This window comes from Cydia fagiglandana, chromosome 26 (assembly GCF_963556715.1).
Source record: "Cydia fagiglandana chromosome 26, ilCydFagi1.1, whole genome shotgun sequence".
In the NCBI taxonomy this organism is placed as follows: domain Eukaryota; kingdom Metazoa; phylum Arthropoda; class Insecta; order Lepidoptera; family Tortricidae; genus Cydia; species Cydia fagiglandana.
The window spans coordinates 11,088,278-11,105,637 of record NC_085957.1 but is presented as its reverse complement, the minus strand read 5'-3'; the positions used below and the strand labels follow the sequence as shown (position 1 = coordinate 11,105,637).

At 39.5% G+C, this 17,360-nt stretch overlaps 1 protein-coding gene across 2 annotated transcripts in view; it reads right to left on the bottom strand.

The window, feature by feature from the left end:
- Positions 1 to 17,360, bottom strand: part of LOC134677430 (nucleolysin TIAR) — a 91,853-nt gene that overhangs the window by 22,508 nt on the left and 51,985 nt on the right. For both annotated transcript variants that reach the window (XR_010100024.1, XM_063535896.1), the window contains exons 2-4: positions 16,235 to 16,322; positions 3,804 to 3,879; positions 2,693 to 2,795 (exon numbers count right to left, since the gene is read on the bottom strand). Coding sequence is in view for 1 of the 2 variants with exons in the window: in XM_063535896.1 (XP_063391966.1) it covers positions 2,693 to 2,795; positions 3,804 to 3,879; positions 16,235 to 16,322 (267 nt within the window). In the remaining variant the exon portion in view is untranslated. The remainder of the gene's footprint in view (positions 1 to 2,692; positions 2,796 to 3,803; positions 3,880 to 16,234; positions 16,323 to 17,360) is intronic.

Below are 17,360 nucleotides of genomic sequence, written 5' to 3'. Positions count from 1 at the left end.
ATACTTCATAATTTTTAAAAGTTGTTGAACAAAAGTGTCACCGTTTGAGGAGTGCAATCTATGTTTTAATTATTTGCTCGTGTTACAGGCCACACCCGGTATACTTATTCTAGGTATCTACCTACCTACTCTTATGTGTACAGTCTATTCGGAAAGAGAAGAGTCTTCTCTTTCCGATCAGACTCTATAATGTAGAAAGATTACGTTCGTTTTTATTTGCCCGTGATTAAATTAAAATCTTTAGAACACTATTTGAGACTTTCCATGAGAGAAAGGTCCTTATGCTTCATGTGCATAAGAACCTTTCCATCAATAAAATATTTACGGACCCTTTTCTATGGAAAGCCACATTTGATAACTGATTTTTAAAACGATGCTCACCATTTGAAACTGTGTTTTATTTTTGCCCGGAGTTTATAATATGTTAATTACTTAAATGCTATTATTAATAGCATTTAGCGGTATTTATTCAATTCAGTGTAATTCAAGGACTTATTATTATAAATTTCATAGGGTCCGTAAATGGAAAGATAATTCCTTTAACATTTATAAATACAAAAAACAAAAACAGTTCAAAGGACGTAATACAGAATGTCCAGATGGCTGTTCAAAACTAAAACCATACAAATGTCTTTCAAAAAGTCTTATGATTATAGAGTTTCAACATAAAATAATAGAAATTAAAAAAAATGTAACTCTAAAATCCATACTAAATTATTGCCATGTTTGAGCATTTAAGTCAAAAATGTGACAGTTACGTAGGAAATGACGCCCTCAATAATTTTCTACAATTTCTTGTAGGAGTTTACTAAGGAAATATTCTTCTTTGTGAGTTTTACGTATAAACCGTACAATAAACTGTAGAATGTATTTTTTGGTAACCACAAAGAAGATAGTGGTAAGGACACAAATAAAAAAAGAACAAAATCAATTTTTAAAATTAATAACAAACATGAATTGATTGTCGTAAGTACTAGCTGTAGAATTTTGGAAACTTGTAAAAACGAACATACAAAAAAAATCGAGGTAATTATCAAATCTACCCTCAAATTACATAAGACAACTTCCGGACATACGAAAGCTTTTTTTTTGACCCGAGCTCAAACGGTTAAGAAAAATAATGGTTGCATCAATAAATTGATAATTGCTATATTTCGATTAAGATGACATCATTGACATCTGTAAAACTTATTAAAAGTGCTTGTTGCTAGGCCTACTTGAAGAAATAATATTTTGACTTAGACTTTGGAGACTAGCGCTTCGCATTCGCTCGGCTGACAAAAACGGAGAAAACGCCGATACGTGGTTCTAGTTTAAAACAGCAGCGATCTCTAATAAATTAAACGCACAAAGAGGTTATTTAGATATGCAGCGGGCGGAAGATTAAAGTACAAGAATATATAAATACCTACTTATATGTCGAGGAAAATTGAGTTTTATTATTTAGGGAAGAGGGGCGAAGGAAGCGCTGGTGGCCTAGCGGTAAGAGCGTTCGACTTTCAATCCGGAGGTCGCGGGTTCGAACCGGCTCGTACTAATGAGTTTTTCGTTTTTAAAAAGTACATTTTTCAGCAATAAAAGATTCATGCAGTTTTATTATACGATCAAAATAATATAAGTAGATTAAACAAATTAAACATTACTATTATGGTTCCTATTACTGGGTCATTTTATCTTCATGTGTAAGATTTATTAGAATACACAAAATTGTTGCGTGGAACTAGACGAACTAATTTTCATCGGGGCTTGTAATAAAAGGATATACCAGGATTCGAACTCGGAATATTCTGCTTAGTGAGCAGAGTCACTACGTAATAAGCCATAGGCTAAAAGGTCGCTAAAGAAATGTAACCTCTTTTTCATCAAAACTATTCCTGACATTCCGTACAGCAGTTTTCTTGATTGCCAGCACTCTTCATTACTCGGCCTTTTGTGCCGGGTTCGATTCCGATGAATGCTCGACGCGACCTCAATACGGGCTTAGGCGACGGGAATTAAAATGGACTTTTTAACGCCCGTGACACATTTTCATGAGGGCTGTTCGTCACACCACGCTGCATGAACGTCGCAAGTGACAATTGAAAACAAACAGGTAATATGGCATTATTACTTGATTTTCAGAGTTCCGTACGCAAGGGTAAAAACGGGAAGGCTATTACTAAGACTCCGCTGTCCGTCTGTCCGTCCGTCCGTCTGTCTGTCACAGGCTGTATCTCATGAACCGTGATAGCTAGGCAATTGAAATTTTCATAGAGTATTTCTGTTGCCACTGTAACAACAAATACTAAAAACAGAATAAAATAAATATTTAAGTGGGGATCCCATACAACAAAAGCGAAAATTTCAAGCTATCACAGTTTATGAGTTACAGCCTGGTGACAGACAGACTGACGGGCGGACGGACAGCGGAGTCTTAGTAATAGGGTCCCGATTTTACACTTTAGGTACGGAACCCTAAAAATACGTCGGGTTGCCAGTTTAGATATTACCTATTTAGGTTTAGATGGATTTTATATCAACGACTTTCATTTGGCTAGGCCCCAAAAATAAGAGATTACTTATACTTACGTTCGTTTTCGGGCGCGGGAGGTTTGCGTGTGACCCAATTGGTCCGGATAGACCGGGACCCCAGCCACTGCCCATTCATGCTGACATAATGGATCAACGCCACAGCTCATTCGTAAATACTTACGTTCGTTCTTAGGCGCGGGAGGTTTGCGTGTGGCCCAGTTGGTCCGGATAGACCGGGACCCCAGCCACTGCCCATTCATGGCCGTAATCGCTGATTCTGCTTCCTGTTCAATCACAAAATAACGAAATAATTATAATCGTCCCTAAGAAAATAAGTAAAAAAAATCTAATTTGCACACCACAACAGAATGGATATTAGGTTAGGTAGGGTAATTCGCCAGTAACTGGCCACCGGCCAATAACTTTTTATTTTAGTATAAGGTTTCAATAACTGGCCAGCCTTCAATAACTAGCCACCTTATACTAAAATTAATTCTGTTTATAGGTAAATAAAATTCGTTTTTAGTTAATAGGCCAAGCAATAAGAAGGTATAGAGGGAAATGCTGAAATGGAACACAATTTTTGACTCCGTAACTTTGTTTGGACTAGTTAGGGGGTGAACATATCAAAAGTCCCCGGCCGTAGCCCCGGTGCTGGGGGGGAGAGGGGGAAAGAAGGTCTCAAGTGTCAATGTGATACCATAAATGAATTCAGCACCCCCGATTTATACGAAAATGACCAAACATGGTCTAACAGCATCACTGATGTAGATATCAAGATAAAATTAAAATCCCTAAATAAACTTTCAAGAACGGGTATCTAAAAAACTATTCAAGATATTGAAAAACTTGACTGGACAAAACTTGTAACTAATTTTATCAGCTTTCGGTTTGTCTTAATAGTCATGTCGCTAAGACGCAAAGTTTCCAAGATATCAATGAAAAACCGAAAAATTCGACCTTCTTCCCCCCCCCCCTTCCCCGCAGCACCGGGGCTACAGCCGGGGACTTTTGATATGTTCACCTCCTAACTAGTCTAAACAAAGTTACGGAGTCAAAAATTGTGTTCCTAGCATTTCCCTCTACAACGTTTTTTGAGCATTCGTTTCCTGATTCCTGACCTATTAGGGTGGCCGGTTACTAACAGGTGGCCATTACGTTACTAACATGTGGCCATCCAGTTATTAACAGTGGCCAGTTACTGGCGAATTACCCTAGTATTATTTGATTAATGACCTCAGTTAAACCCACTTGGCAATACATGGTGATAATGATAATTTCTATGCACTCACCGATTTTTTAAGGAATGACACGAAGCCATAGCCCTTGGATTTAAGGGTCTGAGGATCCCGGACAACTCGACAGTCCCTGGAACAAATGGATATGAATGAATGAATGAAAACATTTATATTCAGGCAACTATTGGCCCATAGATTACCTTACCTTAAAACTAGCATACATAATTATCTATCTTCTATATATATAAATGCAAGTGTCCTGACTGACTGACTGACTGATTCATCAACGCAGAGCCGAAACTACAAAAGCCAGAAAGTTGAAATTTGCACACCAGATTGCATTTATAAAGTGTACAAGAGATAAGAAGCGATTTTGAGAAATTCAACCCCTAAGGGGGTTAAAAAGGGGATGAAAGTTTGTATGGGGTGAAAGTTTTCTTATAAGCTAGGAATTTGAAACTTCGTAAAAAGATATATTATTAAAATACAAGAAAACTAATTTCAGCGTTTTTGAAAATTCATCCCCTAAGGTGGTGAAAGGGGTTGAAAGTTTGTATGGATATCAAACATTTTTTCGAGCGCGGGATTTGAATCTTTGTATTTGGGGATATTATTAGAAGACAATAAAAGTGATTTCAGCAATTTGTAAAATTCATCCCCTAACAGGGTTAAAATGGGGTTCAAAGTTTGAATCCATTACAAATGCTTTGAAACTACTTAGAAAGACATAATAGCCGATTACAAAAAAACAGTAATTGCAACGTTTTTCGAAAATCAACCCCTAAGGGGGTTAAAAAGGGGATGAAAGTTCGTCTTGGGCTGTAAATTAAATTTTAAGCTAGGAACTTGAACTTTTTGCAAAAAAAGGTATTAAATTAAAAAACATGAAAACTAATTCAAGCATTTTTGAAAATCATCCCCCAAGGTGGTGAGAAAGGGGTTGAAAGTTTGTATGGAGATCAGATATTTTGTGAGTGCGGAATGCGGAACTTGAATCTTTGTATAAGGGCATAGGTACCTATTATGAGAATACAAGAAAAGTAATTTCAGCAACCAACATCAAAATCCACTTGACTTAAAACTTCATACAACTTGCTAAAAAAGAAAAGTACTTAATTTCAACATTGCTCGGATATGAAAATTATAGAAAATTATAGATACTAAAGATGTAAAATGTTGAAGATAAAATTCCACGCGGACGAAGTCGCGGGCAACAGCTAGTTACAAAATATAACTAAAAACACAATTATGGCTGCGATGCAGTTCGCAACCCCGCAGTGTCAGGGAGAGGGGGGGGGGATATGGTTAAACATGTACAGTCAACAACAGAGCTATGAATAGGCAAAGTGTCAAAAATATGTATACAGTACTTTATTGCCTGTACATTAAGGTCGTGTATACATATTTTTGGCACTTTGCCTGTATTCATAGCTCTGTTGTTGACTGTACAACAAAGCATAAACTAGGAATACTCTTGACCGAGTTTAGAGCAATTATTTCATGCAACCTATGATGCCAAAAATGCGGGGGTGCGCGGGACGAGGTGAGCGAAGTCCCGTGCCGTGATCGGTCCGTTCAAAGACACGGACGTCCCACAAAGACACTTTTGACACGAACATGGAGTAAAATTACCGTATGCGTGGCAGAAGGGGTAGCGCGACTATGCTCAGTCTGGAAGATGTTTTGTCTGTGTAAAGTTATGGATGTTTTCTATGCAGTGATCTATATTTATATCAATTCTTAAATACATAGAAAAGAGGGAACAAAGTGGCACTTTTCTGGTTTAATACACATTTTTTTTTGCATACAATTTTTTTCCGAAATAATATTTTGAAACAATAATTTCTTCATAGGCGATGTGAAAAGCAGTAGGTACGGCCCTATTAGAACTTTTAGATACGTCAATTAATAGATCTAGAAACGATAATGGATTAGAAGTGTCAGTTTTCAAAGTTGTGTCAGTTGTCAAACTTCACATTTGACATATCTAATCCATATCGTTTACTTAATGTATCTTAAATTTCGAATCGGGCTGTAGTTATGTGTCACATAGTAGCAAAATTATTTCCATACACGTGATAGGTATCTTATTTTAGAATGTATCGCTTTATTCAATATTCAGTGTACGCCCACGCCGTAAATATGTCATTTCGCTCTCTTGTGACACAATCTACTATTTTCCCCGGCTTTAATTAAACATACTTTTCCACGTTTCAGAGACATATCTTTTTTTAACAAAACAAGCTGGCGTATTCGAACTTCAAGATATTCACAATAGACGACACGTACTAGATCCATTCTAGATACGTTATAGTTTAGATATCAACTAGTTCTCTTTTGCAGCGCAATTCGGGCAACCAATGTCACTTTTACGTTAGATAGAGTAAGATATCTATTAGATGTGAATTGGATCTCTAAGTCATATCCTGTGGAAATCGTTCAAGAGTATCTTCAAAATAGCGCAAATGTCAAATTTGACAGGTTAGATCTTAAAACATATCGTTATCGTATCTTGGTGATGTCTAAAATATATCTAATAGATGTCTATTTCAAAATCCGAATCGGGCCCAACGTTTTAAATTCGTCCAAAACTCTTATCGGCGATGTAAACATTTTTACGAGGTACATTAAACATTTATGTCACAGAGAGGGACGCAGTATCTGGACAAGCACGTGTTAGATAAGGACGGATGCGAGGGTCAGAAGGGTCGGACATTCCATTTGGTTCAGTAGTCACGTCCAGTTTAGGGTTCTGTAGGTATCGCAGATTTGATGGTTTTGGGAAAAAAGACCTTAGTGCTTTTAAAATAAAGCAGGTAAGGTTTACTCGGGTAATTCCGAATGTCGAAAACTGTCGGATAATTCCGAAACGAGACTTTTATTATGATGGAATTAAGAGTGATTTTCATCTGAATTTCCGAATTATCCGACATTCGGTATTACCCGAATATACCTTACCTACTTTTGTGGCTTATTTTACAAGGGGGCAAAGTTGTTGTTTAACCGCGTTTGTGCTAATATTGATACCCGAGCAAGCGAAAGATTCCAAAGTTGGAATTTTGAGCGTTTGTATCTTCAAACAAAAACGTCACTTTTGACACTGACATATCCGATCCCTATCGTATCTTTAGCAAATTTTGACGTACTTACCGGACTAATCCCAATAAGGCCTAGTTTCCCCTCTGGGTTGGAAGGTCAGATGGCAGTCGCTTTCGTAAAAACTAGTGCCTACGTCAAATCATGGGATTAGTTGTCAAGCGGACCCCAGGCTCCCATGAGCCGTGGCAGAATGCCGGGATAACGTGAGGAAGAAGAGGTAATTACTAATTAGTAGTAGGTAGTAGTAGTAAACACTTTATTGCACAAAACAAGTACATAACACAGAGAGAATACAGTAAATGTGTACAAAGGCGAACTTATCCCGTTAAGGGATCTCTTCCAGCTAACCTGATACATAATAATTAGCGGTAATTTAACAATGCCATTCGTCGTCAGGTAGTCGTGGATCCCGACATTCCCGACATTTAATAAAAACCGGGCAAGTGCGAGTCGGACTCGCGCACGAAGGGTTCCGTACCATAAAGCAAAAAAAAAACGGAAAAAAATGCAAAAGAAAACGGTCACCCATCCAAGTATGAACACGCCCGACGTTGCTTAACTTTGGTCAAAAATCACGTTTGCTGTATGGGAGCTCCACTTTATTTTATTCTGTTTTTAGTATTTGTTGTTATAGCGGCAACAGAAATACATCATCTGTGAAAATTTCAACTGTCTAGCTATCACGGTTCGTGAGATACAGCCTGGTGACAGACAGACGGACAGACGAACGGACGGACGGACGGACAGCGAAGTCTTAGTAATAGGGTCCCGTTTTACCCTTTGGGTATGGAACCCTAAAAACCATACGACGATAGGCCCCGTGCATGAACGATAGGGGGCAGTATAGGAGCCGTCAGATTTTTGGCGCGAGGCGTAAATGTGTCGTTTTTGCTTCCGATGTAGCCCAAAAGATGGCAGAACCTATGCACATTTGCACAAGGAACGTACCGACGAGAACGGTAGATGGTAGCACTTGCTTTGGCAATGTACATATGCACATATGTTTCCGATTCAGGCCACAAGATGGCAGACTCTCCAACGCGCACGGTCCCTATATCTGAATAGATGTCGGTTTTCGATCGTCTCGTATTTTACTGCGATGATGCATCTGCCAACACACAGACCAATATTCTAGAAAAAGTCCTTGAAGAGTGGGGCGCCTTTTGTAGCGGAAATAAAGAGAAAGCCTATCTCTGTCGTCATTTTGGCCTAAAGGTAGACTGGTAGAGAATGCCGTGTAGCATTAAGTCCGCCTTTTGTCACTGTATATTTTTTACTGTGCAATAAAGTTTAAATAAATAAAGGCGACCCCCTTATTAATATATTTTAAACAGGAGTGGTCATTTCGCCATACAAACGTACTCGACTGTTTCCTCCGTGGGTTTTGATGCTAAAGCAATGATTTTTTCAATACCGATTAATATTGTCAATATCTGTGTCGGACCGTTTTGCTTTTTTTGATATTATTGCTTTTTAAGGCGCTAGAGCCCTTCAAAAATGGCCAAAATGGCCTCATTGACTATGCCGCAATGAGAGGCGTAGTATTCAAAACTGATATCAATTAGCCAAAAAAGCAAAACGGTACGACACAGATAATTACATAATCATTTAGATTTTCAAATTTGATTACGATTGGTTAAGTTTTGGAGGAGGAAACAGTAGAGTAAGAAACCTCTATTTTTGAGATTTTTACGCAGGATTTTTCTGTCCTTGGCCTTGTCCTTATCGCACTAGTTTTAGGAGCCGCTTCCGTTAGCGAGACGGGTATATTTACCTAAAATATTTAAAACTCGGCTCCTGTTTCGTCTTAAGAAAATCATATAAAACGTCGATATTAATTAAATAATAATAAATACAAAAATAAAACTGTAGTGAGTCTAAACCGTAAAATTATTCAATCCTTATTTAAGTGTGTGATGTGTCATCTCATTCATTCACCGTTCATTCCATTCGCCTCTCTCTCATTGGGGTTGGCAACTGTCAAAGGTTTGCATAGATGGCGCCATCATAGCTTGCCCCTTTTTCTATGAGATTTGGCTTAAAGGGCTGGCATCCAGGGGATTAAAAAAACAAAATTTGACACAATTCTAGGGATTGACAGGGCAAGCTATAATGGCGCCATCTGCTAAAAACTTCCACCGGCCAACCCCATTGTGGGACCTGTAATAAACTTCTACTAACCAAAAAACGGACTTGGCGCCGATCCAAATAGACCCGGGAATGTTTTGTTTATGATTGTCAAATGAATTCATAAATAAACTATATTTATGTTTTTCACGTAACTAAGCGAGATATGTTATGGGCATTATGGAGGACATTCTGATTGAAATAACATATTTTGAATTTGATTTGGATTTGTTATTGATATGATGTTTTTGCTAGACTTATATCGACCGGGATATGTACCGTGATTCATTTTTGTATTGTTTTCAAGCTCCCGATATTTCGATGCACGATTCACGGGTAACTGAAGATAGCGGTGTCAAAATTGTGTAGACTTCAAAACTGTTAAGGCAGGATTCCACCAGTGTGCGGAACTGTGCGGCACAAGCATTTTTGTACTGAATATGCTTGTGCCGTACAGTGCCGCACACGGTGGAATCCCGCCCTTATGACGGTTTTGGTTAAAGAAACATAACTTTGACACTGACAGACCATTTCTCCTAGATGTTCCTACCCTAAACAATTGCAAACATACGAGTGTGTGAGCCTCACTGCCGTATTCGAACTTCAAGACATTCACAAGAGACGACACGTACTAGATCCATTCTAGATACGTTATAGTTTAGATATCAACTAGTTCTCTTTTGCAGCGCATTCGGACAACCAATGTCACTTTTACGTTAGATAGAGTAAGATATCTATTAGATGTGAATTGGATCTCTAAGTCATATCCTGTGGAAATCGTTCAAGAGTATCTCCAGAATCGCGAAAATGTCAAATTTGACAGGTTAGATCTTAAAAATATCGTTATCGTATCTTGGTGATGTCTAAAAGATATCTAATAGATATCTATTTCAAAATCCGAATAGGGCTTTCAGTGTACGTCACTCAAATCACCTGGATGCTTGACGCTACGCTGCCCGCTCCGCTTGTCGCTGCCACTTAGGCCACACTAACTTCGCTGACATTTTGGCGTAAACCCAAAACTACAAGGCGACGATAATTCGAAACTATTCTCGCATAGTTTTCGCGTTTTCAGTTTGTCATTATAATCATAATCATAATCATAATCAATTTATTCATAAAACCAGTTTACATGTCAATATTCTATTTATAATTATTTACAATTTTTTGCATACATTATTCATTTTACGTAAGAATATTATTTTTACAATGTTTTAATTATTATTATCTGTAAGCACAGAACTCTTGGTAGGTGTAGAATGGGCGCTCGACAAGCCAGTTTTTTAATCGGCGCTTAAAGCTAATTAAATTGGGAGCTTCGACAATACTTCTGGGCAGTTTATTATAAACAGTGGGCCCCATTACATGGGTGAGCTTATTTGATTTTTTAAGTTTGCGGCCTACACTAACTAGTTTCTCGGCATTCCTAGTGTTGAAGTTATGTATCATTCCATTAGTTTTGTAGTTGGATATGTTAACCCTTACGTACATAGCTACTTGCATAACCATAATTGAAGGCAGTGTGAGTATGCCTAATTCCTTAAAGAGTTCTCTTGCTGGCGTGTCTGGAGGTACCCGTGCGATACACCTGACTGCTCGTTTCTGGAGTCGGAATACTCGTTCCCATTGGGCGCAGCGGCCCCAGAGCTCCGCACCATACTGAATTAGGGAGTGCACGGTGGCGAAGTAGCACGACCGGGCCACTTCTGGTGTCACAGTCTTCGCTACCCGGCCTAGGGCAAAGCATGCGCTACCGATTTTAGAGCACAGTTTGTTGACGTGCTGGTCCCACTTTAGTCCGCTGTCAATTTCAAAACCTAGGAAGGTAGTAGAGGCAGCTTGCTCAAGAGATTTTCCGTCCAACTTAACAGTCAGTGGCTTCGTACCACGGCCTGACAGGTTAAAATGTATGTAATGCGTTTTCTTAAGATTTAGGGCAAGTCCGTTGCACTCGAACCACTGAGCCATCTGAGCAGCCGTTTCATTTAGTGCCACGTCGATGTCTTCTATGGTAGGTGCAGTGACTACCGCCGCTACATCGTCTGCGTACATTAAAATCTCAGCCGATTGTATCGCGTCAGGTAAGTCATTTAGTAACAGCGAAAACAATATATTTGAGACTGACGATCCCTGGGCTACACCCATGCTTGCCTCCAGGGGATCAGATCTGATACTTCCTCCATCTCCAACTACTATTTGGGATCTATTATGGAGTAGGCTCTTTAGTAAGGACAGTGACGAGTTATTTATCCCGTAATGTTGTAGCTTACAGGTGAGTAAGGCATGGTCAGCAACATCAAACGCCTTGGATAGGTCGCAGCACAAGATTGCTACCTGCTGCTGACCCTCTCTAGCGGCCATGATGCGGCGTACCAGTTCGCGGGTTAAGGATGTCGTAGACCGGCCCGCACGATACGCATACTGCCTGTCTGATAGCGCATTCGTTACAAGTAAGAAGTTCGTGAGCCGGCTACTGAGGCCACATTCAAAAACCTTAGCTATTGCTGGTATAATCGAAACAGGCCTGTAAGCATCTACATCACCTCTTTTTCCTTTTCCTTTAAAGATAGGAGTTACCTTGCTTGTTTTAAGTGACGCGGGAAGGGTGGCCTCTTTTAAGCAGCGATTGAATAATTCTGTCATAACATGGACAAGGGAAATAGGTGCCAGTCTCAGCAGCTTCATGCTAATCCCATACACGTCCTTTGACGGTTTTGGTGGAATCTGTGAATTCACTAGACGATAAACTTCATCAACAGTAAACGGTATTAGTGAGAGAGTGTGTGTTGAGGCTGGCCGAGCCTCGCGCAGCTCATGCAGGGCGCGGGCTACATTGGCGGGAGGCGCTCCGCACGCCGCCGCGGCACTCAGGAACCTAGAGTTAATGGCATTTAATGCACATTTCTTGGTGGGGAACTTAGACCCGCCCTCATTCAATAGCACATCTGCGACATCTAACAGCGGGGTGTTATTTTTCCCCCGTTCTTTATTAATTACTGACCACATACTTTTTGAAACATTAGTGCTAGATTTAATTAAATTATTGTAATAAGTGGATTTTTTATTCCTTATTAAGTTTTCATAGTGAATTTTCATGTCAGATATAATGTCATTTAATTCTATATAATTAGAGTGCCTATTTCCAAGTTCTAAAATGTCAAATAACAACGATTTATAAAGTTTAATGTCAGGTGTAATCCAAGATGATTCATTTTTGTCTCTAAAATTTAACTTTTTTAGTGGGAAACAGATTTCGAATTTGTTCACTATAATATAAGTAATAGACCTAGCAAGATTCGCGGAATCTAGGTTCTTCGCAAGAATTTCTTCCCAATCAACACTACTAATACCTAGCTGCCGTAAAGTTATATTGGTTATTATACGTGAAGTACCTGCAATAGGACGCAGGGCAGTTGTTTATTTTGCTCCAGTCCCGTACCTTTACTTCGGCCTTGACCGCGAGATGGTCACTTAGGTTGCTAGTTATTGGCATGGCACTAACTGAGTCTGCTAACAGATTTGAGTACACATGGTCAAGGCAGGTCGCTGTGGTACTGGTTATACGGGTGTGGAAATCTACTATATTTTTAAACCCTTGCGAGCAAAGTATATCGCACCATTTACTAAATATCGGGCCTACTTCACCCAAGCAATTTATGTTAAAATCACCCACAATAATGCATTGCAGTTCTAAGTCGTTTATCTTGTCGAGAACCCGTTCAAACACTAGAAGAAAATCATTCGCACTAATTAGATTCGTTCTATATATGCACATTATAGTTATACCATAGTCGATAAGGTCTATGGCAGAAATCTCACAGTATTTTTCTTGCGACAAGTTCACTAAGTCGTTGTTTTCTACACGTTTTATACTATCACGTGCATATATACATATACAAGAACCACCGTGTAACGCATTAATCCTACAATAGCACGAAACTAGCTTGTAGCCGTCGATCTGTACACACTTTAATTTCGGCAACGATAACCAGTGTTCCGAGATACCTAGGATATCACATCTCATTTCACCTTGTAGAAGTACTTCAAGTCGAAGTGTTTTATGTTGCAGTGCAGCTATATTTTGATGGCATACAGTAATAGTCGAGCCGCTTGGTTTGTTGTTACGTTGTCCGCTGCTCGCTGTGACTAGTGACGATGGCGGCCGGCTCGAGCGAGCGCTTACGGTGGCGGGGGCCGGCAGTGGTGGGAGTATCGGCGGGTCGCGCTCCTCGCTCCCCGCCAGTTCGACGGCGAAACCATTCTGAGATCTTAATTCCGGGTGGCCACGAAGTCGGCGTGTAAATTTGTTGTTGTAGGCGCTCGGGAAAACCTATTATGAACGCGGCGTGTTTGTTTGTCTTAAGATCACGTTTTTCAATTGTTATGTCACTACTGTTTATATGGCTAGTTAGATACCTAAAAACGCTATTAGTCGTAGTTTCTGGCTTAAATAGCCAGGCCTGTACATACTTCTGTCGCTCGACTGTGAGGAGCTCGTCGTCTTTTTTTCCAGTTCCTGTAAAAATGGGACGAGTTTTTCGATTCTTTTTATAGGTGTCTCTATAAGGCTCGTCGGTGTAGTTTTTTGTTGGATCAGGTGAATTTGGAGTTGAGTCTATCTGGCTTGTCATTAATTGAGCCTGTCCACTGGTGCTATTATTTTCTAAAGGATCTATGACACCTGGAGAGAAATCGTGGTTTGCAGTAGTTGGAGTCGAATTCACCGGTGTTGTGGCCACATTGCAATATGTCCGGTCTGTAGTGGTGGTGGCGTTTGTCTCCGTCACCGGTCGGAGTTCCTCGGGTGTTTTCGGGTCTACGTGCTCGTTAGATGTCCGCGGCCCGCTAGCGGTGTTAGCGCTTGATTTTTTTTCCGCTGCGGCGTTGGCAGCAGCTCTTAGTCGCGCTTGGCGTACCGGGCGCTGCAGCGCTGGCGGCGCTGTCAGGGGCGATGTATTGCTAATGGTCGGCTTGCTGGCCGATGTTTTGTTACCCTCCAAGTTGATTTTCAGCGTTTTTAACACTTCACTTTGTTCACTAATTATACTATTTTGCTGCGTTATTTTAGTTTCAAGTGCACTTAACTTATTTGTCATAGAGGTTACGGTTTTTTGAAGTTCACGAATTGCAGTCTCAAGGGCTTTTTGTGCCATTATTATTATTTAAAATTAAGGAATCACTAAGGAGCGAACCGAGTCCTGGGGCTAGCAACTACCCACTGACTTACCAATCAATATAGGTACTTCATGTAGAATAAACCGGGGCGATTCAGATCACTGGGTAAACTGGGTGATAACCATAGAAGTACCATTCTATAGATGAGCTATACGCGTGCCTCCATGAGGGACAAAACATACGCAAAGCGACAATATTAAAAACACGTTTTAACATTCCTGACAATATACCAAAAACAATCTACGTATATACGAATTGGGCTCACTAGGCCAAGCTGCAGTTATTTGCATCGTAGGTTAAAAAGCCTTACTTATCAATAAACATCTAAAACTAAGCGCACTGACAGTGGAAAGGTCTTGGCATGCGACCAACCACTGGACGATTTGCTTATTGCTCTATTGCCAAGTGGACGTGGCCCTTATCCGACTGCGCGACGCGAAGAAGTGTAATGTGTTTATCAGTATATGTAAAAACCTGCTTTGAGTGAAAACGCATTATTTAAAACTAGTGAGGTACCATCACGCTCCGCAATTGTTGAGCCATTTGGGGTCCTAGCTAAATTCGTTGTTCAATACTTACGCTATAAAATTTTCGATTTAGCAAGAACCCTAAATGGAATAACAATCCCGTGTGGTCACTGTACAAAACTACTAACGAACTACTTATTCAAAACTAGTTTTCACCTAGACATTTTGCGAGAACTAGTAAAGTTAGTAATCCATTGTAGCGTCACCTACGGAAGACCAGTGTGGCTACCACCAGTTTGCTGGCACTGACATAAACGCTATCCAGAACGTAACTTACTTTCTATGCATCGCACTCATGCTTGCGTATAATAATTATGTAAGTAAATTACTCCATTTCGTGATGCACTTGCACACTTTTTTTTGCTTTTTTTGTCTGTACATGATAAAATGTTTTGTGATCGTCGCAAATAAATGTTCATATATTTATATTTGGTTTTATCTTGTCAATCGAAAACCACATAATATTTGTTACAAGATCTTTACAGTTCTTTTTCTAGTAATGTATAAACCCGCTGACAGTGGCGCGGTATTGGCTTCTACCCAACTGTACAGCGTTTTGCTTATATCTGTCGAGTGGACAGCGTCGGCGTGTTTTAAATCACCAGTAACCCACTTCCAAGTGCTCTCACATCGGGAATATTGGAATATATCGAAATTGGAAACTTACACATTGACACAAATGTATTATTGTGTCGAGATCCGACGCCGCAACAAGGTGCAAAACGTCGGATACGTCATTATAGGGTCTGTGCGGAAAGAGAAGAGTCGTAGAATGTATGGGCTCACCTACATTTCACGACTCTTCTGTTTCCGCACAGACTCTACCAAACTTAATGGAGCTGGGTGGGACATGTTGCCAGGCAGAGTGATGGCAGGTGGGCCAAAATGGCCGCTTAATACAGACGAAAGGAGTGCCTGGCGTCCGTTGGGGGCTGTTCATAAATTACATCATCGTTTTTTGAAGACCCCCCCCCCCAATTTGAAATGACGTAATTTATGAATAGCCCCTTGGCTCGTTGGATGGACGACATTCGGAATATTGCGGGTCAGTTCTGGATGCGATTGGCTCAGGACCGTGACAAGTGGCGTACTCGAAGAGAGGCAAATGCTCAGCAGTGGCCGATAAAAGGCTGATGTGATGATGATATGTATATTTAGAAAGAGCACCGTAAACTCGGGTTACTTTGACCCAATGGAGGGTTACTTTGACCCATTAGAGGGTTACTTTGACCCAATAGATGGTTAGTTTGCCCCACATGAAAACCTCATTTAAAGAGTGTCATCATCATTGGCCTGACACATCAATAAGATGATGGTTTAAGCAGCGTCTATATTAAGAGTGCGGCACTTCCGCAAATGACTATTAAGAATGATTATTTTTCACTGGAGGAAAGGGTGTAATAAAAACGTCAAAGGTTAGCTAAAACCAACCTCATAGCATATTTCTATAATTATAGTGCAATAACCTGAACCGAGTAAATCTCTAGGGCCAAACTCTTTCCAGGGCTAAAGTAACCCGACTTTACGGTATTGACTTTTGCGGGTGTGTACACTTACGAGATCTCCCCGAAGGGTGCGAAGGCATCCCGGAGGCTCTGAGTTTCGATCTCGGGGCTCAGGTCACCCACGAAAATGTGGTAGTGTTCTGGAACAAAGGAAAAAACGTTATTTATTTAAGTAGGCTAATAATAAGCACATTGAATCCTCTTTGAATATGGCCGTTGCGTGGGTTTTTGGCTTTTATCTAACGTCTAAAAATATACTTGTGGTAAAAATGTTGCTACACGTGTTTTACAAAATGTAAATAAAAACAATGATTTTATACAACCAAAGACATATGTAACTTCGTATAAGATGAATAAAGTCTAAGAAAAAAACGTGCCTCGGAAATCAAGAAAAACTCATTCTCGGATAGATGGCGCACACACCTTTAGCCTATGGTCGGCTAGATGGCGTGACGACACCGTTTCATATTTAACAATTTTAACACATAGATATCAGTGAATGAACATGGGTCAAAAAGCTATAAGAATAATAAAATCATTTATCCACATATACATATATTCATTTTTTGATAATCTTATACATGTTTATTTTGAGTTATAGTCGTGTGTCGATAGATGGCAGTAAATTTACAGTGACTACAACATTTACTATGACAGGACCCCTCTATACTATCTATTCTTTTTGATACAACTGTACATAGTTTATATTCATACAAAAGGATCCCAAAAAGTACTTGCGCATTTATTTTATTATTTACGTATCAACCTATTATTTGTAAATCTATATAGTGTAATTCGTCAATAACTGACCACCTATTAGTAACCGGCCACCCGAAACTAAAAATGTATTCTATTCACTTGTACACAAAATTTAATTTAATTTAAACAGTAACAAAAAGACAATAGGTACATCATACAAAAGAAGACACAATAATTACACATAAAATGACAAACTAACAAAAATCCTTACATTTTATACTACAAAAATTTGTAAATTAGTTTTCGCATACTATATAAATATTATTATTGGACATTCTTACACAGATTGACTAAGTCCCACGGTAAGCTCAAGAAGGCTTGTGTTGTGGGTGCTCAGACAACGATATACTGGTAACAATACCATAAGGTTGCTATAATACTCTTATTTTTATTTTCATCTTTTTTCTTTTTTGTGTTTT